The sequence below is a fragment of the Mytilus edulis genome, chromosome 8 (assembly GCF_963676685.1).
Source record: "Mytilus edulis chromosome 8, xbMytEdul2.2, whole genome shotgun sequence".
Lineage (NCBI taxonomy): Eukaryota > Metazoa > Mollusca > Bivalvia > Mytilida > Mytilidae > Mytilus > Mytilus edulis.
Genome location: NC_092351.1, coordinates 37,786,304 through 37,802,847, shown reverse-complemented (window position 1 = coordinate 37,802,847; position 16,544 = coordinate 37,786,304). Strand labels below are relative to the sequence as shown.

Here is a 16,544-nt window from a genome sequence, read left to right as displayed (position 1 = left end):
GTACTAGAATATTTTTTTTCATTATTCTGTTTGGTATTTGTGTTGGTACGTGTTACTATTGTGTTTGGTATTTCATTTTTGTTATTTTGTTTGTGTTTAGTCATATACTGTAAAATACTGTATAGATTTGACTTTATAATATGAAGCTTGTAATTACAGACATAAACCTTATCAAGTGTCAATCAGTTGTTATGGTTGCTGGCTGCCTTATTTGTTTTTTGTTTGTTCTTTAATGCATAAATCAGGCAGTTAGTTTTTTTCCCTTTTAAATTGATTCCAGTTCACTCATGTCTGGATCTCTTATACCTTATTTAAAAGTATGAGTTTTGTTTTTTGTTAAAATCATGCAGTTTCCTTTAGAGGATATTTGTCTTATTGGCACTCATACATAGCCTTATTATAGCATATGTAATATCCCTCGTACACTCTTGTGCCAACCAGTATTAGCTATAGGGACCATATATTTCATGCCTGCTCACACCGTTACATTTCTATTTTCAATGAAGCTTGAAATCGGTGCCATAATCCTAATTCTGCATACATTGTAAAAACTTTCACTTCATAATGAACAATTGTTGCCTCATAGACAATCATACAACATCCAAGTTTCAATTTGATGAGCCAGAAACTGCCTTTAACTATAAAACTTTAGCTTGATATAGAACAAACAGACAGACAGACCTGAAAACCAAATGCACCTCTTCTAAAAGGGCAAAAAAAAACCACCTAAAGTATCAAGACTTGCATGTTCAGTTGTGTTCATTATAAAAAATAAAGACCAATTCAGCTTTTATGATACGATTTATATTTTCTCTTTATATACAGCCACAATTTCATCATATGATTTGTGTCGACTGTACAACAAAGCAAACACTATAGTATGTACAGTACATGCTATAACAATATAACAATAATTTGATTCTAACAAACAAGGAGGCATCTGTGGTTGACTGTAGGCCAATGTCATCAGACTAGCTACATGTGTAGTAAAACTGAATAAATTGTTGGCTTTGTTTAAATCTTGAGGTATGTTTAATTTATACGTCATGATAAGTTAAAAGGAGGGAGAGAGCCCAGTGTAAGTTTTATTCTACACTTCAATTATGAAGCATAAGAAACCAGTTTCATCTGTTATCCTTTTAATCATGAATAAGGAGAATTACTTCGTTTATCAATTCAATAAAAGTTCAAAGGTGAAAATTATCTCCCCTTACATCATAGTCAACAATGAGAATTCCTATCACGAAAAAATTAATTGTGCATTCATTGTTTACACCTCCAGTTAACCACAGATCTTTATACATAACAATATAAAGCATGGCTTTACAACTTCTGTATGGGATATGACGTAAAAACATGAATTTTTATACCTAAAACTGGTCATATTTACTTTTAAATTTTTGTTCAATATTTGATGTAACAACAGATATAATAAAATACAAGTAATGTTTGTTACTTTTGAATTTTCTGAAAAATTCAGGCTTAATAATTCTATGTAATAGTGCACCATATCAACAGGATAAAAAATTATGAATAGTATTTGAAATCTTTTCGGTAGTTAAAAATTGGACCAACATATATAAAAATATTGAATTTGCATATCATATTTAACATGATAAATTTTCCTTATATGAGGTATATCTTTGGATTGCCCTACTCAAATGTTGGCAGTTAAAACTAAGACCTAGAACTTAAGTGTCAAAATGCTCGGATCGTGACAAGGGGAATTCCTTATAACAACGGAAGACCCACTCTACTCAAAAAGGACATCTCACTATATTGGGCCAAATCATTTTACCACCATTTACTTTTCCCATTCAGCAAATTTGTTAATTTCTTATTTAAATATATCTAATTGATTCCATTGATTTGGTCCAATACTTGATACAATAATAATTTAAATACCTACTTGTAAAATTAGTTACTTTTGAATGATAGTACTTAACACCGAGTGAAAAATTACTGCTAATCACCTAATAAAATTTACCGCAAAATTAAATTGTAGGGCACTAGTCCTGAAATTTAAGTCCATTTGAATAACAATTAAAAAACATGTTTTTATTAACTTTTCTATTCTTTTCTTGGATGAAGTTTAAGATAGTAAAAGGATATAAAGAAATTTCATTGCGTGATAAAGTTTCAGTATAAAAATTCCAGCCACAATATTTTGTGTTTTTGTTCAATATTATTACAAATACATTTTGGCATATATAAATTTTGCATTCAAAATGAAAAAAGATGCAATACATGAATAAATTTAACCATGACATTTTGTACAGTTTATATTTCATGATTTGTTTAGTCATAACATTTATATCTACAGCACACTCAAAAAAGAAATACAACTAAATTGTGCATTGTAAGCATGGTTAAGGAGCACACATTGCACTCCTTGGCACATCCATAGAGACAACATTACTGCATTTCTTATGTACAAACTAACAGATATATTTACAATATTCTCAAAGAAAATTTACACCATTTTTATAATTGATCACATTTGAAACAAAACAAAAATTTATAATCATTAATAAAATAATTTATAATCTGTCGTTTTCAGAAAAACATGGCAGTGATTCTACTAAAAACCACAAAGAACAACCTGAACACAAGATTGGTCTCACAGAATTAAAGCTAACATTAATAACAGAAAAACAGAATCATTAATTCATTGTTTCAGAATCTAATACATATTCTAGGTATTAATTTAGAAAAATTACACATATTTTTACATTATGATTGGTTGATAATGCCTCCAAGAATGGTCATTCAACCAATGGTGTTACATTATTTTCGTAAAAGATTATTATGATTGGTTGACAATGCCTTCAAACAAAAGGTAATTAACCAATGATGTATCATTGTTTTCATAAGATGTTGTTTGATTGGTTGAATTTACCAAGAATTGAAATTATCCATACTCTTTAGATTATGAAACAGTGAATTCTGAACAGGCTCTGCTGGCCAACACATACATTTTTGTGCATAAGTTATGGGTTTAATTTAGAATTATTTATTTTTATATGGACGCAGAAGTGTGATTTTTTAATGGAAGTTAAAAGTAATTATTTTGAGTCCTTTTCTGAAACTGACATTAGACCCATGAGAACTTAAATAAAATACATTTTTTAGTTAGAAAAGAATTAAGCTCGAAAGAAATATTATCTTGCCAAAAAAAAAAGAAAAAAAGTATATAATATTATACATATTTCTGTTACTTATATAAAAATAAACAAACTAAAACACATTTTATGCAACCGAGTAACTGTACCTGAGACTAGATTATTTATTTAAATCCCTTTTCTTTCAAACAGTGCAGTAATATGCTTATCTGTACATCAAAATAGGATTTGTAACATTTGCCTTTTAACGAAAAAAATATTTTAACGAAAACAATCTACCCAAATTTCAATGTACAGAGAATCAACCCGCAAACGGCGTCATTTGTTCCCCTTTCATAAGAAAACCTCTTAATTTTGCTGAAGGTAGCCTTAGGAAAGGGGAAAGACATGCAAAATAAATGCACAATGGCTTTCTCAATACAAATTACAACTATTCTGATGTTTTCTGATTCTTTAAAATAATGACTGTGCAGTTAAACAGATCTTTTCTACATTTAAATTTGTTGTAAGAAAAAAATAATGCAGATTCTACACTGAAAATGTAAACAACACTAGACAACAATTAAACAAAAAGAAAAAACAACAAATCACAGTATATGCCATTTTTGTCAAATTTTTTGGAAATAATTGGATTCAATTTCATCATCACTAAAAAAAGATATTCAATTATATTTATAAACAGATAACATTTCTAAACTGTCTAAAAAATTGAAAAAATATTTTTTTGATAAATTAAAATTATCAATTTAAAAAAAAGTTTACAGTACTTCTGTATGATTTAAAAAAAGAAAAAACATTTATAAATCAATTTGAATCCATTTATTTAAAAAAAATTCAACGATAATTTTGCAGTGCATCTTGATGGTCCACGCAGAATGACCATATTTTTAGCCATTTGAATCAGAACTATCAACTAATTTGAAACACAAACTAAATCATTTTATTCTCTGATATGACACTTCAAAAATGATGCAAATTCACTGTTCTGGATGTTTTATCAAAGTTCCAAAGTTTTTAAATTGTAAAATTGAAAAATAAATCTGTCACCTCAAAATGATGAGTAAAAATTGAAAAATCTGGTGTGTCACTGTGGTTTCTGAATGAATTTAAATTTGAAAGTGTATAATTTGTACATGTACAATGTATATTACTAGATTGTCTAAAATTCTGCTTAATATTTTTTTTCAAGAGGTAAACATTTTTAGGGTGTCAAACAGATTTTTTTTTAATAAAGCCAATGAAGTTATACTATTCTATTCAAAGACACCATTTTGATTTAATTAGCCTTAAAAACAGAGAATTCCAGGATTTATTTCTCAATGAACGTCACATCACAGAAGCTATTTGAAAATGCATCATCACATCGTGTCCTTCACCTTCACCACGCAGCATTTTAGAATGCAATAGAACAAATACAACATATCACAATTATCACGCACTAGACGAGTCTGATTCAATCAATAAAAGTCTTCTAGGAGACTGTGACCCGTTTTCAATTTTTTTAGGTTTGGAGTTTTTTGCACACCGGCAACCTTTCTTCCGACACTTGTTATAACACATTGTGCAGCACTTTAGACACCCTTTCATTGGCCAGTAACAACAGAGACATGGTAGACAGAGAGCCATTAGTGCCATGCACGTCCATCTTTTAACACAATTAGGCTGACTGCAACAAGCACACGGATCAGCCAAACAGTCATAGTCTGCGTCTTGTTCGTCCTTCCCACCACAGTGATAAAACACTGCCTGTACACAACAATAACATGATGCTGTCTCTATACAACATTGTCCACTCACATGGCACGTGTTCCCACACAGCCACTTACTCGGTAACTCCTGTGGATCTGTACATGCTCCACATCGACACTTGTGGCATTTTTTGCAAATAATCGAATCATCCTCCTTTATGACCGGATCCTTTTTCAATGGAGGTGAAACATTAGTCAATGGTGGTGCACTGATAATATGAGTGTTCAAACTGCGTAGTCCTCGTGTACGGTTATTCTGATTCTCTCGTAGCGTAGATACAATACCACTTCCCCCAGAGCTGATGGTTTTCAAATTGCCCGGGGGTTTTGGTCGTGGCGGACTGTCTATATAGTCATTTTGAACCCGTGGGTGAGGTCGTATCTGATCAAGAGTTATAAATCCTCCCGCATCAGGAGGAGGTAAAGTTTGCCGAGGCTGTCGAAGCTGACTCGATCTCATAACATATTTGAGTCTATAGTCATATTTCAAGTATTTGATCACAGATTTCAGCTCATGATCTCTCTTTAAATCTGAAAATAAACAAGAAATAGGTCAGTAAAAATAGTTTAAATTGTAGTCTTTTTTTACAAATAAAATCAGATTTAGAGAATAACTAGTCATTTGCACTGAGGGGAGTGGACACAACGCCTGCATAAATATTACTGTTTTACCACTTTATATATGATGTTTAATATGTTAATTTTTCTATTGTGTATATTGTATTGTATTGTTTGTATATGCCTTCAACCCCCAGGGGTATAAATGTGCATTTCATTAATAAATAAATAAATAAATAAATATAAAGACGTACAATGTACATGTATATTTGAGTAAAGCACATATTTTTTTCTATCTATAAAAATGCTTTTGACAGTGCACAGATTTCCAGGATTTCAGGAGGGAGAACCCAAGTGGAGTGAGGTGTGCAACTGCCCTGAGATCATTCAATATCTAATAGAGTATATAGGGTCAACACATCTGGCGAAGGTTGGAATCATCTCAAGACATCAAAGTGGCAGAGAATACAGATTAAACATGTTAAAAGGAAACTCAACTTTAATATATTTCACCATGTATTTGAATTGATACACATTGTAAATTCTTACATCAATTAGATATTTTTTTTCAAAGTGTAATATTAACTTTATACAATGTCATTGTGAAACACATTACATAGCTATTGGTGCTTATCATGCTTATAGTTAATTCATGAATTACTTAGACTTTAAAGCATGCATTATGTATGTCCTGTGGATGAATAGATTGTTAATAGGTATACAAAAGTGTTATATAAATATAACTTATAAGTTATTATTACAAGATAGTGGGTTTAGCTTATTTCCAACATTAGTCTGAAGACTTCTTAAGTATTCTTACAAATACATGTCAGGGCTTGAGACAACATAGTAATACATTTGCACTCCAAAATACATGTAGCCACTTTATCTGAAAAAGGTCTGGTAAAAGAACCTCTGGTATAAAATCAGGACTTATTTCATTAGAAACTATTAATACAAATGAGAATTATTCCCTTTATAAAAAAGCAATTCTGAGTTTATGTCCCTATGCATACATGCACTTACTAAATCTTTTTAGTGTGCACATGTACAATTTACTGTTAATTAAAAAGAAAAAAATATGATGATACATTGTGTATTTGCAAAATATTCAGAAGAGATTTGATTTAATTTTTTTCAAAAATTTTGCATTTGGGTTCATCAATGTTCAACAATCTTTTGCAATAAACCACTGATCAAATCTTTGTGCACCCCATGGCCATTGGTTTAATCTCATTCATGCATATGCAGTCTGATTTTCAAATTGAATGAAGAAAAAAAGGCCGATATTTGTTAACAAGTTATATTTAGGTGAATCGTGGTGCCATTCAACTGATGTGTAAATATAATCTCATTTGTATTCCAGCTGCTGTCACCAACTATTTAACATCGATTTTCTATTAAAAATTCATACATATAATATATATAAAACTTTGTGACTCAAATCACCCTGCCATCTGCTTGGTACGAGCCATGAATTGAAACAATCTATCTCTAGGGCACATGCTGGCAAAAACACTGATGGAGCATTTAACTATTGATCAATATTTATAGTATGTACTTGTGGCTGTATTGTACCAGGTAAAAAAAAAATGTTTATGACACTCAGAAATTTTTAAACTACCTTAGTCATCTAATTTAACAATATTTCAAAGTTTTAAAGTACAAAAACTTTGAAGTTTGTGTTCATTTTGTACGTGAAGGTGACTTTCACACAGTTGGTAACGCTCAATCACACCATAACAGTGTCGCAGAGAATGCATTTTATGATTTTTGCCATTTCATTCCCACAATAAATATCAACCAGTGTCATGTTTTTAGCATGTACATTTTTTGTGTAAAATTTAAACTGTTTAAACAATTAAACTTTTAAAATAATGTTGGAAGTTTTTAAGTTTCAAGTGTTTAATAGAAATATCATACTGTAACATCATCGCCAACATGTAGCTATGAATATACAGAGAAATTATTTTTAAACATGACTTTAATAATTCAAATGGATGGGTCAATCTCCTTATATGTGGCATGCTTATATATTTTTAGATGCAAGAATGATCAAACATCAATGTTCCAACCTTTGGGGTGACCCTGACGGGGTTCTGTAACAATGGTGTGGTTAATTTTATACCAATATGCTTGTGAATAAAAACTGTTATAGTGAGAGTTTTGAGTTTTGCTCCAGATACACAGATATATTGGAAGGGAGCTCGAGAGTCCATGTCGTAAACTAGTGGTAAATTTGGCATGCTGTAAAACCTGGTTCAATCTATCAGTCCCTACTCCTATTCCAAATTTGAATCACTGTAGATGAGCCGCCATGAGGAGCATTTAAAGAGTTTTTTAGGGGGCCTGGGTCCCCCTTTTCTGGGAAAAAATTGGTTTATTAAATAGGGAATCACCGAAGCATGACTGAAGGGGCCCCCCTCTTACGAAAATTTCTGGATCCGTTACTGCCGCCTAAGAAACCTACCATTTATCTTTTTGGGGTAATTAAATTATTAAAAAAAAAATGTTTTTTTTTATTTCTACATTTCTAGAGACAATTTTCAGATTAGAGCGAGAAAAACCATTAAAAATTGAAAAAAAATATTAATGTGACATAATGGAATGAGTAAGCATGTTTGATTATTTTAATAAATGACATAAATACAAAAATACCCACCCCCAACCATAAAAGATGAATTGTGTGTACATATATATATATAGCTACATGTAACTGCTTTGTAAATATATTATGAAAAGTTGGCATTCAGTGATTTATTGAATGAGCTGCTTGAAGACAATACTTGTAGTAAAGTACATTTTGCCTGTAGAAATTTTGCATACAAGGAAGCTTTCAGATATGCTTGCAGTATTATACTACAATGTATATAAGAGATACATGATTATTGATTTTGTGGAAACATTGCATGAGGTCATACATTTTGCCCCCTGGATATTTTTGTTTTAAGATATTCCCCAGGACACTTTCTATTCTGACATGTACAATGTACATGTAAGATTTGGTAATGCTTTTCATATACAATGTGTATATTATAATAAATTTCTACCAAAAAAGCATATGAATCTAAATGCATCAAAGACAATTTAAATTTATATTACGAAAAGTGCAATGAAAGAGAAGGGTTGTACAAGAGACAAAACAAAACCCATCTAATTCCTATTCCTAGGATTCAAGAAATTACTAATATACATGTATATATATAATACTACCAGAGAGAAAGTGCTGTCATTATTTCATCTTGGTAATGAACATACTGCATCTAAGCAATGTCAATACAGTCACTTACAAAAACCCAACTGGGCAAGGTCAACATGTTCAACACAGTTCTGAATATCAACTCAACTGAGCAAGGTCCTGACAACACAGTCTCAAAGACTTTTTAAGTGAAACATTTACTCAACTGAGCAAGTTCAACACAGCTTTGAACATTAACTCAATTGAGCAAGGTATATATATGCAGTCCCTAAAATTAACTCATGTGTGCAAGGTCAACACAGTCCCTATTATCATCACAAGAGAGCAAGGTCAACTCAGTCCATAACATCAACTCATCTGTACAAGGTCTAAGCAGTACTTCACATAAACTCAACTGAGCAAGGTCAACACAGTCCCTAACATTAACTCAAGTGTGCAAGGTCAACACAGTCCATAACATTAACTCAACTGAGCAAGGTCAACACAGTCCATAACATTAACTAAAGTAAGCAAGGTCAACACAGTCCATAACATCAACAACTGAGCAAGGTCAACTCAGTCCATAACATTAACTCAAGTGAGCAAGGTCAACATAGTCCTTAAGGTCAGCATAGTCCATAACATTAACTCAAGTGAGCAAGGTCAACACAGTCCTAAAGGTCAGCACAGTCCATAACATTAACTCAACTAAGCAAGGTCAACACAGTCTATAACATTAACTCAACTGAGCAAGGTCAACACAGTCAATAACATTAACTAAAGTGAGCAAGGTCAACACAGTACGTAAGGTCAGCACAGTCCATAACATTAACTCAACTGAGCAAGGTCGACACAGTCCATAACATTAACTCAAGTGAGCAAGGTCAACACAGTCCATAACATTAACTCAACTGAGCAAGGTCAACACAGTCAATAACATTAACTCAACTGAGCAAGGTCAACACAGTCCATAACATTAACAACTGAGCAAGGTCAACACACTTCATAACATTAACTCAACTGAGCAAGGTCAACACAGTCCATTACATCAACTCAACTGAGCAAGGTCAACACACTTCATAACATTAACTCAAGTGAGCATGGTCAACACAGTCCATAACATCAACTCAACTGAGCAAGGTCAACACAGTCCCTAACATCAACTCAATTCAACAAGGTCAACATAGTCACTAACATCAACTCAAGTGATCAAAGTCAACCAGTATCTAGCTTTAACTCAACTGAGCAAGGTCAATACCGTCTATAACATCAACTCAATTGAGCAAAGTCAAATAAGTTCCTAACATTAACTCAAGAGAGCAAGGTCAACACAGTCCCTAACATCAAATCAACTGAGTAAAGTCAACTCAGTCCCTAACATTAACTCAACTGAGCAAGGTCAACACAGTCAATAACATTAACTCAAATGAGCAAGGTCAACACAGTCCATAACATCAACTCAACTGAGCAAGGTCAACACACTTCATAACATTAACTCAACTGAGCAAGGTCAACACAGTCCCTAACATCAACTCAATTCAACAAGGTCAACACAGTCCCTAACATCAACTCAAGTGATCAAGGTCAACCAGTATCTAGCTTTAACTCAACTGAGCAAGGTCAATACCGTCAACATCATTAACTTAATCTCAAGTGAGTAAGGTCAATACCGTCAACAACATTAACTTAATCTCAAGTGAGCAAGGTCAACACAGTTCATAACATTAACTCAAGTGAGCAAGCTGAAGGTCAATACTTTTATTACAATCTCTAACATCAACTCTACCTACAAAAGTTAGCACTGTCCATTACATCAACTCCAGTAAGCAAGGTCATCGCAGTCCATATTATCAACTCAGTTTCAATCAAGCAAGATCAACACAGTCCCTTCCACCTTTACAAATATACATTTTTGTACATTGTACATATATCCAAAACCATTCATGTTTATCAATAAAAAAAGAGATGTGGCCATGTATGATTGCCAACGAAACAATGTTACTTGTTGACCATCCAAATTTATGCAATGCATTGAATTATTCATGTATGATCATTGTAAACAATGGTAAAGTGAAAAGTTTGAAATAAAAGTGCACAGACTTATAATATACAGTCTGCGCCAAAAACTTTTTCATCTACTAGTCTGGAAACTAAATATCAAAACTTGTCCCTATATGACTATATAAAATTTATAAAAATTTTACTAGTCCAAATCAATATTTACTAGTCTGGGGCATGGGACTAGTGGCTAATGGTGTAGACTGAATATATATGGCATCTCTTCATTCTGTAGTGCATGTTTTGATTATTCTTTAAACAAATTTAACTCTACATTTTTACAATTAATTTGTTAGGACTCTTAAAATTTTTGTGCAATAGATTTTCTTATGGTGGTCCAGAAAAATGTAAAATGTAAAACAAATGCATACAAAATCCAGTTTTCATATAAAAATCTAGACTAGCTTTTTAAATGTACATGTATATATACTGTATATAGGCCACAAAGGGCTATATCAATAGCTGATGAACATAGTATAAAAATATTATTCATACATTGTTCATTGTACATGAAGTACAATAAGTACTGACTGAATGAATTTTATGTTTTTTTTCTTCTTCGACATACATTTGTACATGTACATGTAGCTATCCAGAAGAAATTATCAAGAAATATAATATACATGGTTCATCTATTCTTTTTTCTTTTAAATTCCCACCATCCCAGATTTACAATACTAATTTATGAATGTTGGTATACAAATTCAAAATAAGATACAACTGAAAAGACATTTGCAACGCATCATTCATGTACATGTATATATACACATGTACATGTGCATCTTGCCCTTGTAGACATATTTTGATAGATTCATAGCATGTCATTGTTGAATATTAATTCACTATTGCTTAAAAACTCATCCATAAAATTTTGGGAGTCAAAGGTAGCACATGTTCCATTAAGAATTTATTATTCAAATTTTCTACTGACATACATGTACTACATCCTTTTTTTTTTTTAAACTACTACATGTACATGTATGTACCTATAAAAGATGTTCCTGCTAAGTATTCTTTTCAAAAACACATTTTGTATAACATATTATTGCAGTGATCATTATAAATTTTAAAATTATTTTCATGGTCATGTAAATGTATGAGGACAGATGTTTAGTACATGTACATGTATTTAGTATAACATCTTCATGATATTAAACACATTTGTTCATAACTTCATGTTGTGGAAATATTAGATTTTCTTTACAACAGGAGAAGCGTAATGCCTTTTCAAAACAAAAACATCTTTTTACTAAAGCACTTTAATGGGCAATTGTTTTAAAAAGATACATGTAGCTTATAAGTGTTACTGTGTACATGTTTGTTTTCTGTTATACACACTCAGTACTGAAAGATTGAAAATGCTTGGACAGAATTTATCATCTTTAAACAAAATGTCAAGATATATATAATTAATTAATTGCATGATCAAAAAGGAAATATTTTTTCTTATATATATAAAATGGAATAAAGTTCAGTCACATACATGTGTGTGTTAAAATTTCAATGACACTTGTTTGTGTCGGAATGTGTCCGGTCATTGCTTAAAATGTATATTCTTTTCTGTCCAAAAATGCATGAATGTTCAGCTGTATCTTTTTTGTAATGAAATCTTTGCCAATTTCTCCCAAAACTTTTTTTATCTTTACAAATAGATTTAGTATTTCCTGTCCAGTCTAGGGGGTTAGGCTGCATGTAACCAATAATAGCTATGACCCATTTAACAAAATTTGAAATGTAGAGTTTCACAAATCAATTTTCATTTATATTTCTCCAGGTTTTTTAAATTTTATATATAATTACTCCTCCTGATTATGTATAGCATGTATTTGCCACAGGACTTAAAAGTGAGCAACAAACTTCAATTATTTATAATCAAGCTAAATTTCACTCAGGCCTAGAAAAATACTGCTCTGATTAAAACCTGACCACATTATCCACTTATGTTTATAAATGCAAGTGAATAGTGCCAGGGTTTTAGCTGTACTGTTATTTCTTGAAAAAATATACTACAGCCCAACAATTTCATCCACGAATTTTGATTGGGTTGTTTTGCTCATTCTTCAGTTTTGTTTGTTGTGTTTCAAAGACCTGATGTTCACCTTTTTTTTCGTTGTTCCTAATTTATTTGACTTTTAAAGTTAGAATGTCCCTTTTGGATCTTTAACATCTCTTTTCTGATGTCAAAACATATGTCAAAACATGCACCCTCCCAGGATTCCCTATTGAAATATTTGGTTTTTTTTCAAATCTGGTCAATATACATTTATTATGGTGAGTTTTACAGAATTGTGGCCGGATTTGTTATTTTTCAAGGGATGACTCGAAGTTCAATTAAAAGCATCTTTTCAGAAACACAAGAAAATAATTTACATAGAGGGTGTCTGTTTCTTTCTGCTCATTCATTTAATCAAAAGGCAAATCAAAAACTTAATCCTGCAGCTTTTTTTAATCCATGCAGTTCTTTTCGCTGGATTTATGATTGGTATTCAGTGATAAAAACCTTACATGAATGATCAAGTTCATGACAGCTAATTGTAAGTGCCAAATAATTCATTAAACATTTTTTTATTTACAAAACTTTAACGATTTCTAATAAAATTATGTATGATCTAACACTGACATTTTACTACATAAGGTCAAAAACTTCCAGAGCAAGAGGACTGGGGATGTCTTATAGATATGGTAGTCTCATGACTTGAATTCTCCCTACATTGAAAATCAATTAAAAATCATCAAAAGTTCAATTACATGCCACATATTTTTCTAAGAGCCATCAAAACTCAAAATTATATACATGTAATTCAGTCCAACTATTTTCATAATTAACAAATGCTTTCAAGTTCATAGATATCTCGGACATTCCAAATAATTTATAACCTACCAACAGACATTATTTTTACAAACATAATTTATAACCTACCAACAGACATTATTTTTACAAACGCGAACCTGACGTACATGCCGAACCCAATATTCAATTAATGAATTGGATTCAATATACGGCTTAATTTAATCATTATACAACGGGAGCCACAACTTCCGATTTTTATAGTTTAATCAAGTAAAAGTATATTCAAATTATATTAATTGACAAATAAACAATAGGATAATTAGCATTAATAAACAATTACCTGTAATTAGTGATAAACATCACAATAAATCCAATTTTATTTCTCACACATCAATCTTAAATCCATTCACAAAACTTGTGTTTTACACGTTTATAAATCCAATCTCTGAAATCATAGAAAAGGAAGAAATAATTTTACAGAATCCTGTGAAATAAATACAGGTCGATCACATAAATATAATCCACATATGTTTCTAGAGATTCACCCTCTTTATTTTATTGAGCCTACTTCCAACACTTGGTTATAATCCGGTAGAAATTGTAAACCATCCTTTATCGGAAATTCTTAAAATCCGTTCGAAAGTCAATCCTATAAATCACATTTACGTGATCAACAAACTCACATGCGAAAAAAATCCTTGTCGAAAGTATATTCCCGCTCAGTAAAACATCACTGCTTCAACTACCGATACACGATACACATAATTTTAGCCGCAGCCAGCTACAACGTAATTATGAATGAACGAGAAATGGACCGGACTTTTCTCACATAAAATCTTCTGCACGAAGAAATTATTTACATCCAACTATTATCATGCATTACATATTTGTCACTAGCAATGTTTTCAAACTGTATTTTTTGACAAAATCTTACCTTACACATGAAAAATCCCTATTTGGCTATTGAGTCGTAACCCAACACGTTGACCTCTTGGAACAGTCTACTCGTAAATTAGCGTAGGGGAGAACAGCATAAACACGTGATCTCATTTCATTCATTCATTCATTCATACGTTGTGTGTACTAAAATCCGAACCATAAACAAGGTATTTTCGCATGAATAAATATCTATAGAAATAGTTTTCAATAGCATATTGATCTTGTCCAATCGCTTCAACTTTATGATCGCATAGCCATTTATCAATGAACGTGGATCCCAGGTATCAAAGTTGACCAAAGAAGAGCTAATTTAATTATTGCTAGTTAGTTAGATGCTTGACAGTTTATTACGGCATATCAAAAATCCATTTTTATAATCTTAAACATGTTTCTTGTTTTGTCTTTTTTATTCGATTTATACTTTGTGTTTGTGTTTCTTTTAATAGTATTTTTTTGTTATGTCACATAATATCTCTCGGCTGTGTATTGCATATATGTTATTGTTTATAATGTCTAATATGATATTGTTAGTATGTTATACTCTGATCTAGTCTCCTGGGTCCCTAATTTGGCGAATTAAGATGATGTTTATACTGTCCATTCGAGCGGATCCGCAGCGGATATCCATACTTTTAAAATACTCGCTCAAAAACAAGTGATCATCCCCTTAACATATGTTGAATTGAAGCTAGAGCTTGTTTAACAGAGCTAGAGCTGGCCCTCGACTGTTTGTGATTTTTTTAATGTGATATAGAGGGATTGCCCATAAGAAGCAAATGATTCCATTCTCCAGATCGCCCTCCTCTGATTTTCCCCGACAAGAAAGTAAACCGTCTTATTGCGAGAGTGAGTCTTTAAATAGCAATGTTAAGATGAAGGCTGTGTTTCGTATGATTTGGTATGATTGCAAATGAGACAACTCTTCACAAGAGACTAAATGACACAGAGTTCACCGTATGACCTTCAACAATGAGCAAAGCCCATACCGTCTTACTTATTTATTAGGTCATTGGCTCCTCTGTGGAGCATAGGCCATTGACGAACTCCCTCCATCTATACTGTACCTCTATTTAACGCCAGTTTTTCTAGTGTTCCAGGTGAAAAGTTTTTTGTTGGTTTTAACAGTGTTTGGCCTATACCATATACTATATCCATACCCATTTTCTATTCTTGTTTTGGATGTCAATATGTTCTTGGTCAGCTCTTCTTTAAAGGTATTCGCTTTTTAATTTGCCAAACCATCTGATGTTCACGATTCTCCTTATGCAGTAGTTGATGAAACGGTGACTAAAACCGTATGGTCAGCTACAAAGGGCCCCGAAATGACAAATACAAAACAATGAGAAAACTTTATGACGACTTAATTTAAGCAAGGATTTTTATAGTCTATTACAAATCCTTGATTCAAGTAAAAAATAATGAACGAAAAAAATATTAGCATAGCAACAAATGACAACCACTGAATTATTGGCTCTTGAATTGGGACAGGCACATGCATACAGATTGTGTCGGGGTTAAACATGTATATATATATATATGATTGGTATAGCGGGCGACCGTCCAACCCTACCCTAACCTTGAACAGTGGTGAAACAGTACAACATAAGAACAGACTGAGATAAAATGACTATTGAGTTAAACTTTTCGGTTTGAAGTTAGCAGTTTTGTACTGAACTACACTGTTATAAAAAAAGTGAGTCTAAACAAACCTACGAGAAAAAAGAGTGATGACTCTGAACAAAAACACGAAACGCTACTTCCTTTCAAATTTAAATATATAAAAGAACAAATGTGTTTGTCACACCTGTATAATTACAACACACCTGCCCGACGGATACCCGGAACCTATAAATTATGGGTGTGACAACTTAGGTTATATAATAACAATGCGAACGAGAAGGCCCCAATTTATCTTACAATTTAAAATTATTTTATCCCACGTTCGGATCAAATTCACAGGAAGTCGTTGCAATTTTCCACATAAAAGGTTATTATTCTGAAAAGACTTCTCTTGTCAAAAATGTCAGCCGAGAAAAAAAAAATATTACATTATTATTTTGACCTAGCGCACCATTTTGATTAGGAGTATAGGGGTTATGATCACAAAAAGTGATATGCATTGTTGTCAAAATTGAACTCGTCACCTATGT

At 32.0% G+C, this 16,544-nt stretch overlaps 1 protein-coding gene across 2 annotated transcripts; it reads right to left on the bottom strand.

The window, feature by feature from the left end:
* Positions 1 to 782: 782 nt before the first annotated feature.
* Positions 783 to 14,498, bottom strand: LOC139485489 (protein sprouty homolog 2-like). Of its 2 annotated transcripts, none has more exons than XM_071270002.1 (3): positions 14,390 to 14,498; positions 13,796 to 13,900; positions 783 to 5,401 (listed from the first exon to the last, which is right to left on the bottom strand). In XM_071270002.1, the coding sequence occupies exon 3, from the start codon at positions 5,328 to 5,330 to the stop codon at positions 4,554 to 4,556; it is 777 nt and encodes a 258-aa protein (XP_071126103.1). In that variant the 5' UTR covers positions 5,331 to 5,401; positions 13,796 to 13,900; positions 14,390 to 14,498; the 3' UTR covers positions 783 to 4,553. The 2 variants fall into 2 exon arrangements, with proteins under 2 accessions (XP_071126103.1, XP_071126104.1); XM_071270003.1 differs by having other exon boundaries at positions 14,395 to 14,413.
* Positions 14,499 to 16,544: the final 2,046 nt, after the last annotated feature.